Source organism: Rhagoletis pomonella, unplaced genomic scaffold, assembly GCF_013731165.1.
Source record: "Rhagoletis pomonella isolate Grant_MI unplaced genomic scaffold, Rhpom_1.0 Rhpom_scaffold_00007, whole genome shotgun sequence".
NCBI classification, from domain to species: Eukaryota; Metazoa; Arthropoda; class Insecta; order Diptera; family Tephritidae; genus Rhagoletis; species Rhagoletis pomonella.
Genome location: NW_023458561.1, coordinates 41,286,524 through 41,301,904, shown reverse-complemented (window position 1 = coordinate 41,301,904; position 15,381 = coordinate 41,286,524). Strand labels below are relative to the sequence as shown.

The 15,381-nt window shown below is 37.7% G+C and overlaps 3 protein-coding genes across 4 annotated transcripts; 2 read left to right on the top strand and 1 right to left on the bottom strand.

The window, feature by feature from the left end:
• Window positions 1–3,020: 3,020 nt before the first annotated feature.
• On the top strand, window positions 3,021–6,211 carry LOC118742853 (DDB1- and CUL4-associated factor 11). The gene is made up of 9 exons (XM_036475254.1): window positions 3,021–3,109; window positions 3,208–3,609; window positions 3,684–3,957; window positions 4,153–4,299; window positions 4,364–4,951; window positions 5,013–5,168; window positions 5,373–5,479; window positions 5,551–5,700; window positions 5,755–6,211. Exons 2-9 carry the CDS (start codon window positions 3,409–3,411, stop codon window positions 5,770–5,772), a joined length of 1,641 nt encoding a protein of 546 aa, XP_036331147.1. The 5' UTR covers window positions 3,021–3,109; window positions 3,208–3,408; the 3' UTR covers window positions 5,773–6,211.
• LOC118742852 (PIN2/TERF1-interacting telomerase inhibitor 1) lies at window positions 6,195–8,459 on the bottom strand. Of its 2 annotated transcripts, XM_036475252.1 has the most exons (3): window positions 8,261–8,459; window positions 6,638–8,205; window positions 6,290–6,540 (listed from the first exon to the last, which is right to left on the bottom strand). In XM_036475252.1, exons 1-3 carry the CDS (start codon window positions 8,331–8,333, stop codon window positions 6,517–6,519), a joined length of 1,665 nt encoding a protein of 554 aa, XP_036331145.1. In that variant the 5' UTR covers window positions 8,334–8,459; the 3' UTR covers window positions 6,290–6,516. The 2 variants fall into 2 exon arrangements, with proteins under 2 accessions (XP_036331144.1, XP_036331145.1); XM_036475251.1 differs by having other exon boundaries at window positions 6,195–8,205.
• A 235-nt stretch (window positions 8,460–8,694) lies between these two features.
• LOC118742851 (WASH complex subunit 2) lies at window positions 8,695–14,734 on the top strand. Its single transcript, XM_036475250.1, has 5 exons — window positions 8,695–9,070; window positions 9,123–9,262; window positions 9,328–10,789; window positions 10,850–13,940; window positions 14,012–14,734. The coding sequence occupies exons 1-5, from the start codon at window positions 8,768–8,770 to the stop codon at window positions 14,128–14,130; spliced, it is 5,115 nt and encodes a 1,704-aa protein (XP_036331143.1). The 5' UTR covers window positions 8,695–8,767; the 3' UTR covers window positions 14,131–14,734.
• The last annotated feature ends 647 nt before the right edge of the window (window positions 14,735–15,381 follow it).

Below are 15,381 nucleotides of genomic sequence, written 5' to 3'. Positions count from 1 at the left end.
ATGATGATGAAGACGAAGTATGTGTATCCCAGACAGAAGATGATACCGAACAAACTTTTGTTAAGATGGACCTGTATTGATGTAAAGGAGGAGGAGCTGGTAACAAAATTTCTGTCAAAAGATTGTTGTAATAAGCATTATATACTCAGCATTATTATTTTTGGCCCATAATACGTTTTTCTAGTGTATAATCATGTCTTTATAGCTTATAATTCAATGTATTTTGTTCATTATCAATAAATTATATTTTGTCGTATTTTTACTCTTCTTTCTCTACATTTTTAGTACACTTCTAAGCAAGTTAGGATTTTCTGCTTTTCACCACGTGAAAAAGCATCTCATCTTCCATCCGAATCAACCAAAAAGTGAAAATTGATTTTTTGACACCTTAGCCCCCTTTCCGTAGACCAGGTCACATATAATTCACATATTCACTCATTACTGGGTTTTCAAAATTTTTATTGTTTTTGCACTTTCTGAAAGTTTTTTTTTCTGACTTGTGTTTCTGCCTTTCAAGCACACTGTCTCGTTGTTCTACTCTAGTTGTCTGAAAATTTTAATTTAAACTATCTCAAAGTAAATTGAACGATTTCAAGGTCAGGTTCTCATTCGGTAAGAATCGTTGGTCATTGGATGTGCCGCATAAAGCTGTATTCTTCTGTTTACTCAACTACTAGCCCGATAACCAACCAAGTGTGAATACCCACGTTGTATATATGAATGTATTAATATACAACCCAAACTAAGTAAATTAAGCCTAATATATTCATAGATTTGTATTTTCAAACATTCATTCATACTTTACGTGCAACCTTTTATAGCTTTCAAACAACAAATATGCATAAAATTCCGTTATAAATAGACATGTACATTAGGGTGGTCCAAAAAAAAGTAAAGTCGGAATTTTACCGCTCTCACCCCCTAGGATTGTTCTATACCGAAAAATTTTACACCTGTTTTTTTTTTATCTAGAAATCAAAAAATATTTGTAGGTCGCTCAAAGCGCTCAAAATTTTTCATGTATTTTATATGGAAAAAAAATATTTCGTAAAAAAGGTTTGCAATTCTTGAAAATCAATATTTTTAGAACGGAAAACTTCGTTTCTCTTCAGGAGACTTCCAACAAAACTACCTAATTGTTTATTATCTATTTCATTAACTAATTTTTATAGGACCCCTAAAAACCTCAAATAATGCAATTGGGGACCTATTTGTTTTTGTCCATATAAAATATGTGGAAAATTTTAAGCGTTTGGAGCGACCTCTAAAAATTTTTTGTTTTCAAAATAAAAAAATAGAAGTAAATTTTTTTCGAAATAGAACAATCGTAGGGGTGAGAACATTAAAATTCCGACTTTACTTTTTCAGATGCATTTTTGAACCACCCTAATGTGCATATATTCGTAAATGCATGCATACCTAATATATGTAAGTATGCACATGCATACATACATAGTAAATATATAACTACACAAATACATAAATACCACGTTAATAAATAAATACATATTTATATGTATGTTTGTTCAACACATGTCGCACAGACTGTAAATTGTACCCATATTTAATAGAGTAAAATTGGCATTAAATAAAGTTAAAAATTGTGAACCAAATGTTATAAGTAAATAAATTGTATTGTATGCCAAAAAAAAAATATTTACGAAGAAAGCCTAAAAAATGCATTAATAAAAAATAAATAAAGCAAACAATAAAGATTTAATGTAAAAAAATATTCAGTTGTATTTTTTGTGAGTAACTCTTATTCGGATAGATTGATGAATATATGTCAGATAGGGCCCCCGATGGCTGAGTGGAAGATCGACCTATCTCGGCAGCCAGTTCGAAAACCCTCCTGATTAAAAAATAAATAAATATGTATGAAAATAATCAAATTCATTATGTTATTGTTGTTGTGGCATCACATGGTCCCCGAATTGGTTGGTTGTTTACTCATATTCTCCTTCTGACTGCTCAAACCTTAGGCCCAGGAAGCGGGCGGTCCCCAATATGTTGAATCCACAGCGCCTCGGGTTTCAGACGGGTAGGATATGTAGGACATGCGAAAAGGTGTGCGTTGTTGTGCGGACCGGTTCCGCATTCTGGCCAGGTGATCAGCGATCTCCGGCTCTAATCTGGTTCTGTATGAGTTTAGGCAACTGTACCAGCCAGAGCTGTTGTTGTTGTTGTTGTAGCGGCTACTAAGCCCCGTTCGGGACGGTTCATCCATCATCGTTGTCGTCTATTTCAGCTAAGGGGAGGCCCAGGAAGTGTGCGACTTCCAGATGGGCTGTCCAAAGGGACAGGGGCGTTAGCTGAGTGGGATTCTCAGGGCATGTGAAGAGGTGCCGGGAGTCATGTGGCGACAGTCCACATGCCGGGCATTGGTTGTGCACATCCTCGTTGATTCTGCTCAGGTAGCTGTTGAGCCTGCTGCAATAGCCAGAGCGAAGTTGGGCTAGTGTGGTTCTAATTTCGCGCGATAGTGGAAATTCACTCAAATCGATGGGAGGCGGCCGGCCGTCAAGGACTATGTTTTTGTGGCATCCTCGTGTGGCAAACTGTATGCACACTGATTTCCCCTTTTACTGCATACGAATTTTCCGTTACTTCCGCTTTTCGTTTCTTGAATGTACAAATCGTACTGGTTTAAACATTAAACGTTAACGTTAAACTGAACAAACGTTTTGAAGCAACTTCCGGTAGTACATTCTCAAAAATGTTTACAGTCACCCTGTACTTCTGGTACTGGATTGCCAAAGCAGCTGATTTCTTGAATTTGTTTTGTACATTTTCTCTGTTTCTGATTGGAAAAGTGCATAGAGAACGAAACAATGCAACAGGGTGAAACCAGTGTTTATCACCCTATACTTCCGGTAGTGCATTCCAGTGACGTCCGGTAGTGCCTTCCAGTGGAAGTTTTGTGATCTATCCCTGTTCTGACATTCATTCTTGTTTTTGTTTTGTGTTTCTGAATCTAAATTTTGGCTAAATTTGACATTTCCTTTTGAACGTATTTGGAATTTGTGTATTTTGTTTTCTTTGTTTTCACTGGACATCGCAATAAGTTGTTCCCTTGCAGATCTTGTGCAGTTTTTTCACAAATTGTGAGGTAATTATTATACTTTTTATAAAAGTTTTTTTCATAAAAGTCTGCTTTACATAACCATAAACCACAAAATCATATATTTCCGCAAACATTTTGCTTAGGTGCTGATGAAAAAGACATTATTCGTCTATGCATCTCCTCGATAGCAATTGAGAAGATACAAAATCAGCTGAAAAATAAACAACAAATTGGTGAAAATTTTAAAAACTCTTATCTACATATTTTCGAGTGTATAGTTTTGTGAAATCATTGGGCTTGCACTAAAAGAAAGCTGAAATTTAATTGATTTACTAGTAACAGGAATGGGTAATCATATTGTTTATGAAATTGATGAAGATGACTTCAATGATGAGGATGTTGACGAAATGCTTGGCGAGCAATTAAGCTTAGCCGTTGGTACTGTTATGAGTCAGTTGGAACGTTTGGAACGACTTAACCCGTTAGAAAGGCCTACGACACAAATGCCTGTGATACGAAAGAAACCAGATTTGCGAACATTTCGCGTAAGTTGTTGGACGATTTATAGATTTTTATGAATAAGTTATGTTTATTTTCTTCCACTTACCATCATTCATAGCATACAATGTTGTACAAAGAAATCAAGGCTTTGTGTGCCCTGCCAGCGAATAGTAATCGACCCAGTGAACGCTGGTCGTTGACGCGTGGTCTACTGAGGCGTGAGAACGGTATAGCCGCACATCCAGCTGGTTCGTTTACACCGAATCAACAACGTCGCATAGCTAACCTATTTGTGCCTAATAACAAGGAAGAGCGCCTAATGTCATTGGAGGCTAAAGTTTTCGTTTGCAAATTTAATAAGGATGGAAGCAAGTTGGTTACCGCTTGTCAAGGTATTTGATTTTCGAAAATGATTACCAAATTGTAAGAAAAGTGAGCAGAGGGTAGTTATTATTCCTTACCTGCCGCACAGTAAGCGTGCGCTATGCTGTAAAGTGCATTAATAGGCTTACAAAGTAAAAACCATCAAATGGCTTTCTTGCATCCAACAAATTTTCTCTTAATATTCCAATATTATTCTATTGTAGATTCAATTATACGCATTTTCGACTCTTCGAAGGGCACATACCACCGCATAAATCGCATAACGGCTGACGTATGCAATTGGAGTATTTTGGATGTTGATTTCAGTCCCTGTGGACAATATATCGCTTATTCTACCTGGTCGGATACATGTAAGCATCTTTTGTTTAATAAAAATAAATTGCATTCTTTTTACAGCACATATTTTACTTATAGTTTTCGTGCTACCCGTGAATGGTAACGGCAGAGAATTGCAATGGCTTAATTTGAATGCCGAACAAACACGCTCCGGCATCTTTTCCTTGCGTTTTTCGCCTTGCGGACAAAATATAATTGGTGGCTGTAATAATTCACTGATCTACATGGTCGATCGGGAGTCACGCGCTGTGCGTACAATAAACACACAACGAAACCACAAGTCCGATATAAATGCTGTTAGTTTCGTAAGCGATCAAGATTCTAATATATTTGTTTCTGGTTGCAATGATGGTGTATTAAAATTATGGGATTTACGTTGTGCTGGGAGCTCGGGGCGTGCGAGCAGTGGTACAGGTTCCGGTAGCAGTAACAGCAACAGCAGATATAATAACAACAGGCATGCACCAGTTGGAGTGTTTAGAGGTCATTTAGATGGCATTACTTACATTGATCCGCGCAATGATGGTCATTACCTGCTAACTAATTCCAAAGATCAAAGCATAAAAATTTGGGACTTACGAATGACAACCCCTAGTAACAAACTAAATAAGGTGAAACTGCCATTGATTCCATGGGATTATCGTTGGGATACAGTACCACGTGATTGTAATAGTTTTAAATAAGCTATAACACAAATATATTGCTAAATTCACTTTATTCACTATAGATTACAACCCGAAGGCCACGTTGGAAGGCGATGTTAGCGTTATGACATATCGTGGTCACCGTGTCACAAAAAGTCTATTGCGTGCGAAATTCTCCCCCGCACTGCAAACTGGACAGCGCTACATTTACACGGGCTGTGGCACAGGCAGAATCATAAGTATGTAATGAAGGGCGGAGAAAGCAGGGTGGGAAGAAAGTTATTTTTTATATTCTCTATAAAGGGATCGCTTTAATAAGAAGATGCTAAGATCAAATAACAACACCTGCTATTTAATGCAAATTTTAGCCTAGGTCGCGCCCATTCTGCATTTACCTTCCATGAGAATATAAATTCTACATATTAAATGAGTTCTATTTTCAGTTTATGATGTTTTAACTGGACAAATAAAAGAGGCTATTGAAGGACATAAAGACATCGTTCGCGACTTAGCATGGCATCCTGTGCGTTCAGAAATAGTATCAAGTTCGGTACGTCGAATACTTTTTAGTACACATTTAAGACGAATAATTTTAATAACGAAATTGTCTTATCTTTTTAGTGGGATTCGCATGTGAATCTTAATACCTTCAAACATAATCCCCTCCTGAAAAGACCTAGTTCTGGTCCGGGTTATCAAGGCTCCCTGCGACGTTCATTACGTATTGCACATCAAAATGGTGACTTAGATGATGATGCCGAAGAGGATGAGGTAAATAATGACACATTTCTAAGGCACTAACATTTGAATATTTTTCTCGCACAGCCCGAGCAGACATGGTAGCGGTCCTCGTCGCGTGGCAACCGATTTTAGCCAGCAGAAACTTAAACATCTAAGTTCGTATAAGGAGGCACAGCATCAACATAAGAAACAAAACAAAATAAGCATACACCCACTACATACTTTTGACTTTGAAAATGCATACATTACATATAATATATATAAATAATTTCGGTTAATTCGCATGCTTATTTTTAAGTGTTGTACAACTTAAATGGTCATTTACATATAAAGATGTAAATATGAAGTGTTACGTTTATAGGTTACTAATCCACACTAAATTAGTATTTAGCAGGGGTCAAAATTTAAATTCTATTTTTCACATAGCTTTTGAAAACTACCGGATTTTGACTACTGCCCTAATTAGGTCAATGAGGTTTTTATAACAACCTAAGAAGTTTAAATTTAAATTAAATAAAAATGGATTTTCTCAGGCTAGTAACATTCGTTTTTTATTAGTAATATTCTATATAGGTTGGAACACATTTTTTCTTTTCAGTGATTTCATATGAAATCGAGGTATTCTTTTCCTCTGTTTTGTTTTGGCCTTATAAGCCTTTACCACGTTGAATTTATAATTGGCAAATATAGCCCTTGGATTAACATTCTGATATTTATTTATTTTACAGTTCCAAAGATGCAAGATACGCTCCTTGTCTTTGGGTTGATCCACTACGTTAAGTTGTAGATTTTGCTCACTGTACGAATAGCCAGGGAATTGTGATATTGTTGCTCCATTGAATAGGTCTAAATCGACGTTACGGAATTTTTCTGCGCAAAATGAGGAAACAGTGAGGACATTGAAAGAATTACATTTGGCTATTAGTTCATCAAGTGTCAGCGATTGAAGGTATATTTCTTCACTTACATTTTTTTTAGCTTTCCCCCATGACTTTGGTACTTGCTTGGTTTGGGCACCATGACCAGCTATGCCTTCTGTTACTTCTTTTTCAAGTTTTTTCTGTTTCTTTGACTTTTTACTCGAAGCTTGTGCAGGACTCTCTACTTTTGCTGCCGCATTTAAGTCTGCAATAGAAGTATCTTGCAACTTTTCCTTATTTTTTAATTTTTTATTTTTCTTAACGGATATTTCAGTTATTAATTCAATATCGGCAGGACCTTGGTTCACTGGAATATTTTCATCATCTTGCAGTAGGTTATCTTTTTTCCTTTTTTTGTTGGGCAGTTGGGATGCTGGAATTTCATCCACATTGTTTAATGTTACCCCGTCTGTAGTTTCTAGGGATTTTTCATTTTCTTTTTTCTTGGATTTATTTTTCTTAGGTTTTTCATTTACATCGCTCACTGTTGCCAATGAATTTATACTGCTTTCTTCTTCGTTAGGCTGTTCTCCACTAATGTTCTTAGACTTTTTCTTTGTACATATTTCAGCAGCTGCATCGTATTCTTCTTGCGTCATGTCTACCGTTTTTAATGCACTACCCTTCTTTTTCTTTTTAATCTTTTTAGACTCAGTCAGGCCCTCCGATTCTTGAATATTCGCTTCCGTCAAGGCGGTTACATTATCTAATTCAATATTTTCAGGCAGACTCTTCGTTTTCTTACGCTTTTCTACGTTTCGTTTAATATTTATTTCTAAACCTTCAATTACGCTAACATCGTTTGTACCATTTATTTCATTTTCAGTATGCAATAAGGCTTTGTCGCGTTTGCGTTTTTTACTTTTCTTTTTAGTTTCCATATGGTCTTGCTCCTGCATTTCTGCAGTCACTTGGTTTCCATTCTTCTCCTCACCTCCGGATTTGATGGGCTTTTGTTTATTTCTCATTGCTTCCATTTTTTGCTTAAAATAATCACTCACCGATAACCCCGTGCTTATCGTCTGCACACCGGCGAAATTAGGCTTCCCCTCCTTCGCTTCTACTACAACTGGTATTTCATTCACTTCTTTTCCTTGATTCGACATCATCGCATTGAGCTCCGCATATATTCCTTCTGTTTGCTCTGTTTCAACCGCTTTCTTTCCAAATATATTAGCCAAATCCTTTTCACTGTATTGAGCAATATCCTTTCCCTTCGTAAATTTACGATAATGGACACGAGCTTTACTCAGCTTTGACTTCTCTTCTAGCGAAATACCACTAATTTTATCCTTTAGCTTTTCCACTTTGGGCTTTTTTGGTTCAGGCGCAAAACCAAAACCCACACGAGGCGCTTCCTCGTCAGTGGTACTTTCCTTATCACCATCAGCATTTACACCCTGATCATTTTCGCTACTCAATGATTTCAGCAAACCATTAAATTCTTGTTCATGCTGCGTCCAGTGGTCATCACGATCTTCGAAACCCAAACCTTCATTTGTGTTTCGCATTCGGACGCGCACAAAATCTTGACTACCATGCAAATTAGCACCCAGTCCTTTTCCTTTGGACCAGCCCATTTTCTCCAACATTTTCGTTCCAAAGCGCGTTTCATCTGAAAGATAAAGCGATTCGTTAAGAGCCTCAATAAAAATGCATCACTCGAATACCTTCATACAACGCTTTGCCTCGAGGTGTTAAGTTATATCGCTTTTTCTGTCGGGGCTCAGCAAGCATTGCCATTTATACGACACTTATTAAACAATCTTTTTCTAATTATTTACAAATAATTATAAAATTACTGAAAAACTAAAACAAATCCAATCGCGCCTGCTGTTGACCACGCGTGTCAGCCGTACGTTCAGTGGCAATCAATATTCCAAACGTCAAAAGTACGCTGGTTGGAACATAAATGTGTGAATTATGTATTTTTATATTTTTAAAACACTACCAGTGCATTAATTTGATGTTAAAACAATTAAAAACAAAATTATAAAAATGGCGCACAATATCACATAAACAAAAAATCGTTAACAAAAACAACCGGTTCTTGAGAAAAACCGCCAATATTTTTACAACAATAGCTTCCACTGAACACACTCGCTCCATTGATAACAGCTGTAATTTTGCGATTTCTGGTTTTTATCAATTTAAGGTGATTATTAAAAGTGAAAGCTATGGAAGATAGCGCAAGAACGCAAAAAGTAATCTCCCAAGCAGCACAATGGAGTTTCGAAGGAGATTGTTCGCTGCTCGCTTGGATGCAGGATCTTTCACAGGTAATAGAACAAAGAGCATCTGCCACAAGCGATGCACTGCAGCAACTTGCTGTAAATGTAAATAGAACGGCAATAGCCTTGGACAATTCGGCCAATAGTTTGACGGCTTTGCAGTATACACAGTTCGTAGAGAGTCGCTGCCATGACGATGACGAAACCCTTACAAATACAGCTGACACTCATGTGAAAGTCTTGAGCACGGTATGAGAGTCATATTTAAATGTGTATTTATGTAATTGTCTGCCCATTGTAGTCCACCGACCAACCGAAGTCCACCAACGAAGTGCTGGAAACTTTTCTGCAAAAAAATTTGCAAATGCTCAACAATTGTCATGAGAAGTACTCTTTAGATTTTGAAGACTCTGATGAGGACGAATCCGTCACAACGAACAAGTAACATTGTATACATAAATTAATCAAGGAGGAGGGTTATCAAAATATCTTATATCCACTTTCAGCTGCATTTATCAACCAAAAAATCCTTACAATGACGCATTATTGCCGCATATTTATGGTAGCAAACTATGGAAAGAGCATTGGCATGTAGGCCTGTGTGATGGCTCCAACGAATATTCGGGCGATGAAGCATCTGATGCATTCTCCGAATCCTCCAGGTCATCAACTGCTGATAACGAGTCATACGAGAGTAATACAGCGAATCTCTCAGAATGGGCTTCAAGTACCTCCATACCAATTGAACATAAACACCCTCAGGTGGTAGCTCAAAATGTACCTACAATAACAACTACTCCACCGCAAAACCGGCGCATACCCATTACACAACACATTCCAAGCAACGATGATAGTGACACTTGTTCTACAACGTCTCGAAGTACTGCAAACAATCCACAATCGCGTCAAAGAGGTGAACATGATTTGTTTACTGCTGCCTTGCGGCATGATACACCAGTTACAAGCACATCTGCGTCTTCATCACCACAACAACAGCAATATGCTCCTTCTACGTTGAGAAATCAACGTAATGTGGTGCAGCTTCCGTCGGTGTTGCCACCTTTCTTCGACGCTACTCCCCCTACTGACATTTTCGATGAAGCAGCATCAACGAAACAAAGCAGCAATCGCACAAGCGATACAATACCACAAAAATCAGCCGACGTTCATGGTAAAGTGAAGCCTGTAAACTTGTTCGACGATGATGATTTCAATTCCTTTATGACGGATGTCGTAGAGAAGCCACAAATTAACGCTGTTCAACCAGCGCAAATACCAGTGCCAGCGACTAGAAATCTGCCAACGAAAAAAGAAACTGGTGCAACAGCAAAACAAGTACCTATAGCAACAGCCTTAGATATGTTTACCGACACGTTGAATATTCAAAAGCCAGTAGAAAGCCAACCAACGGGCCGGATGAATATTGAAAATGCAACGGGAGTTAAACAGCGAAAGCCAGTGAATCTTTTCGTTAGCCCTGAAAACAGTCCGCCCAATGATTCGCTCTTCTCTTCAGCTATTATCAATGAAAAGAAGGGGGCTGATGTCGTGCAAAAAGCAACTAAGCCAAATATATCTGCAAAATTGTTGTTTGATGACGATGAGGACGATGATGACTTTTTAAATGTTTTTGGTTCGAAAAAATTAAGCTTGCCACAGAGTAGCGCAGGTAGAACTCTACTTTTCGACGATGATAGTGGCGAAAAAACGCCGAGTACTATGCAGTCTTCAAGATTAGCAAGTGATCTATTTGCCTATACACAACCTGCAGATAAGGAAGCATCCTCTATTTCAACACTTCAAAGGCAGGAAACAAACAAATCGACGGCTAGTGGCGGAATAAAAGAAAATGCGAATAGCGTAGGCAAACAAAAAGATTCGACGGCACTATCTAAAGTTGACCTATTTGCTGATTTTGAGGATGAAAGTGCAACACTGACGTCGTCCAAAGTGGGAGTGAAACCGCAGGTAAGTAAAAATTTATTCAATTTAACGAGAAAACCCTTATTAAATGTATTTTTTCTTCAGACATTAGAATCGAATGCAGTTAAACCAAATAATATTAACTTTGGGAATGATCTCTTTGGTGATGAAGACAATGACGATTTAGATGATTTATTCAAGAAGAAATCCAGAAATCAACAATCAACTAAAACGATTAGGGATAGACCTTTAGAAAAAGATCCCAACATCGCAGAACCTACAAAATTGAATTCTAAAGAGAATATAAAGCAAACAGAATCATTGTTTGAAAATGAGGATGATTTATTTAGCAATCCTTTTGCGCAAGAAGATTTAAAAGGTTCAAATGGCATCGCTTCTAACAGTGCGACAAAAATAGTAGATCCCCCTCAAATAGACCTACCAAGTAACAATCTACAAAACACAACTGTGCCTACACAAAACGTATTTAAAAGCGCAACACTATTCGCTGGTGATTTCGATGATGAATCCGACGATTTATTCGGCGGGAAGCCAAATACGAAATCAGTACGTAATGAAAACATAGAAGAAGGTGTCCTGACTTCATTGCGGCAGCAAAGAGAAAGCAAATCGCCGTTGCATGCAGCAAGAACAGCATGTAATCTGAAATCCGTAGAAGATTTGAATCAACAAAGATCTATTTTTGAAGATGTTATGGAAAATGAGGAGTCCGATTTATTTAAAATTGATAAAGAAATCACCAAAGACACGATTGAGGAAAAATCTGACCCTATGAGGTCTAATTATTCTGCGTCCACTGCCGAAGAACCAGAAAGCGCTTTATTTGTTGAAACAGGTGCTACAGTTCCTAAACAACAAACTATCGCAGCTGTTTATGGAAATGCAAGTAATACAGTTGTGACGGTGAAGCAAATATCAAAGGAGGAATATTTAACAGGGAAAATGAGACAGGAGTCTGAGGACAAATTTGCTGGTGGCCAAAATACTAAAACAAGCAGGTCATCAAGCGTTGCAGAATCTACAAAACATGAAGGTAACAGCTCTGTCGCCGAGGTGGCAAGAAATCGGTTAGAACTCGAATCTGATTTAGCATCGTCCGAAGAAATTATTACATCAGAGTCCATGCTGCAGCCAGCACAGCAATCAGCAAATGCTGCAGCTGACTTAGGAGTGCAACCTTTGCTATCGACACGGGCCGATGCAAAGAATCATGAATATCCTAGCATTTTTCTTGACGAACCGCCTGATGATGATGACTTTTTCACAACGCTCAGCAGTAGTACGCACCCTTTATCTGTCTCAAAATTAACACTGGACTTAGAAAGCGATTTCTATGAACCTGCTTTACCCGCCACGCCAAATGCAGCACTAACAGTATCTTCTAAGGCTACAAATCAAACTCAAAAAGACGTGAATAACAAACAACAACCAAGCAGCAGCGATTACGGAGGTTTACGTTTGTTTTGTGAAATTCCGCCAGACGATGATGGCGACGATTTTAGCTTCGCTGTATCCACGCGATACTCAGCTGAAAATTCTGTAGCCAGCCAACGTTTGCATAGCGTTTTCTATGATGATTTTTCCGAGACTTTGGAGGCAGTGCAGCAAATAAAGGAAAAGCAAACGACAACGCCTGCGCTTTTCCATGATGAACCACCAACGGATGAAGACCATTTCGATATAATGAGAAAAATTGGTCAGATAGAGCCTCAAGCGAATAACGTAGAAGAAGAGAGAAGTTTCCTGGATTCAACGAAGCAAATATCATCCGCAAGAAATGATAGTTTCAAGAGTGAAAAGGAAAAGAATGGAACACAATCGTTAGCAAACGCCTCTATGCCTTCAAACGATGTAACTGATCAGGCAGTACAAAAGGAAGATTCAGAAAATTTGTCCACAGCTGGTAAAATGCGGAGCCCTGCAGGCAAATTGCAAATACCAAATATAAAAATAAATGTGCAGGCACTTTTGCCTGGTGGGGGTGGCATGCAAAGCTTCAAAAAGTCGCCCACTACTGGAGAGGTGGCCAAAGCCATGGAAACACCAACTACAATTCCAGAATCACTAGCTGAGGCGAGCAAAGAACTTCCGCGCGCTTCTTCCCCTCTTCCAACTACTTCCGCTGAGCCAGCGGCGAATGAAAATATATTGCCAAGTGTTTGCAAGACTCGTGTCCGTGCGCCAGTCGGCAGGCGACCATCAACACGTAGAGCGCGTCAAGAAAATTATCGCCAATCTCTGCTTGCCGAGCAAGCAGACCTCAAAGACGATGATGGTGCTTTAGCGCAAACAAACGCGCCCAGCAGCAGCCTACAACATCAGGCAAAAGAAAAAGCTATTGCAAGCTCTACACAAACACTATCCAGCCAACCAAAAACTGATCAAATTACAGTGCCTAGTACATTCCAGAAGCCGAGCGGTGGCGTCTTTAAAACACCGCACGCAAATTTACTCGAGGAGGATGACAGCCAAAACAATTTGCTTTTTCGCTCTGCATCAAGCAATAAACCAGCATACATTTCGGATATCAACACACCAAATCTCTTAATGCAACGAAAATCTACCGAACAGGCAGTTGTGCCTGTGTCACGCCCAGTTCAAGCAGCCGCCAGAAATCAAGCAACGTATGCAAAAGGTTTCACCGTCAACAGCGATGATGAATCAGATGATCTATTTAAGGGCACTAAACCCATTACCGCAGCATCTCAGTTTAATACTGCTGACAATGGCAAAAGTATAACAACAAAACCGAGTAACATAACTGCAATAACGAACGCCACGAAATCTCTTTTTGACACACCTCCAAATGAGGATTCCGATGAAGATCTCTTCAAAGGCAGTAAATCAGCAGCCAAAGCAAAAACAACACAAACAACGAAATCTTTAACAGCAACAACAACAACAACGGCAGTAACCAATGTTATTGCTCGACCTAAAGCAACAACTGCTAGTGTAGTGGGCGGCAAATTGGACTCGATTTTCGGTAGCGATGATGAAGACGATGACTTTTTGTCAAATCTGAAGAGCAAAAAGAAACCCATGCCAACAATGCTAAAAGCTGCAAGCGCAGGTAGCGCAGTGAAGCCGGCAACGCAGAGCGGTGGCGGCCTGTTTAGTGATATGGAAAGTGATGAGGATGACCTGTTTGGTGGTGGCAAGAGTAAAACAAAACAAGGTATGCATAGTAATTTCATAATTTTTTAGTTGTGTTTTTCGTATTTACGCAATAAATTTTCGATTTGATAGATGCCATTAAAACCAAGAAGGTAGCTTATGCCACAAAAACACACTTAGCGAATGCAGCAACGTCTGAAAATCCAGCGAGTTTAGCTGATAATCCGTTAGCAGATTTGTTAAACCCTTAAGATATACAGAGATGAATATAATGAAATCCCAGTAACCCACACTTAAAAACACCAACCACAAAAGTGCATTAAACTTGGAAAAAAACAATTATTTTTCAAGTTGTATTTAATTAGCGAAAACAAAGTTAAACACTTTTAATGAATTTTCTATGAACCAATTTGAGTTTTTAATTTTATTTTGTAGTATATTAAATTCGTACACTCGAACAATTTGTTTCTTTACATACCATTCATACGCGTATACACAATATTGAGTAAAAATAATTCTCATCCATTGTATAGAGTATTAAAATTTACATTTATTATTATTGTATTAAATTAGCAAATAAAATGCATTAAATTGAAATAAAGTGAAATAAAAAAAAACTACGATAATTATAAAATTTTAATTTAGTGTTAGTAAATGTATAGCGCAGAATCATGGAAGGTGTCGAACAAAGAAGAGATGACTTTCGAAAGAACAATTCTGCCGCTGTTCGAGAGGAACCAGTCTGCACTTGGATTGAAAAAAGAAAACGGAGAGAGACAAATAGCGAAACCGACAAAGGGGAGTGTAGACTTAATTTTTTATGAATTTATTTGCAGCTTTATTGTAATTTTTTAAAGAACCTATATGTATGCACATTAATGTAATATTTTAACAAATGCATACGCTACATATGTATGAGTATTCATTATGCATGTACTGTTTTCGTTATTTTTGAGTTAGCTGGCTCTTTGGTTGTCGTTATTGCTAGCGCTACTTTCGATAGCTTTTACTTAATGTCATCTTGACAGATCATAATTTTAAATGTGGCATACAAAAATATTGATCTTAGTATATTGCCATTTTGCTAAAATATAACCATTGCAATTTAAGTTGAAATATTATATTTTCACTTTATTTTTACATTTTTTCAGGAGCCGTAACGGTTATGATCTTTATAGCAAAAATCATAATCAGCCTTATCATGAGTTTCATTTTCCCCGAACCGGTTCACTTTTCACATTTGGTTGCCATGGACGGAATACAAATTTTCCGGTGAATTTTTTTCCGTCGAAACTAAGGATAACGCAGCATATAATCGTTAAAATTGGATTTCTATTTTTCCGATGATATTTACCCATTATTTTATAATAATTAAAAATAACAATTAATATTTAATATTTAATTTTTATTTTTTCTATCAAAAATAATGATTATTTTATGATTTTTATATTTTTGCTCAAAGATAATAATTTTTGTAGAATTTCACTCTATCACTTATAAAA

Bases quoted from the DNA above. Each gene is read 5' to 3' on its own strand.
- LOC118742853 (XM_036475254.1), top strand. From the start codon at position 3,409: ATGGGTAATCATATTGTTTATGAAATTGATGAAGATGACTTCAATGAT. The intron at 5,169-5,372 runs GTATGTAATGAA...TTCTATTTTCAG, and splicing joins TGGCACAGGCAGAATCATAA to TTTATGATGTTTTAACTGGA. The intron at 5,480-5,550 runs GTACGTCGAATA...TTATCTTTTTAG, and splicing joins CAGAAATAGTATCAAGTTCG to TGGGATTCGCATGTGAATCT.
- LOC118742851 (XM_036475250.1), top strand. From the start codon at position 8,768: ATGGAAGATAGCGCAAGAACGCAAAAAGTAATCTCCCAAGCAGCACAA. The intron at 9,071-9,122 runs GTATGAGAGTCA...TGCCCATTGTAG, and splicing joins ATGTGAAAGTCTTGAGCACG to TCCACCGACCAACCGAAGTC. The intron at 9,263-9,327 runs GTAACATTGTAT...ATCCACTTTCAG, and splicing joins GAATCCGTCACAACGAACAA to CTGCATTTATCAACCAAAAA.
- LOC118742852 (XM_036475251.1), bottom strand. From the start codon at position 8,333: ATGGCAATGCTTGCTGAGCCCCGACAGAAAAAGCGATATAACTTAACA. The intron at 8,206-8,260 runs GTATTCGAGTGA...TTTATCTTTCAG, and splicing joins AGGCAAAGCGTTGTATGAAG to ATGAAACGCGCTTTGGAACG.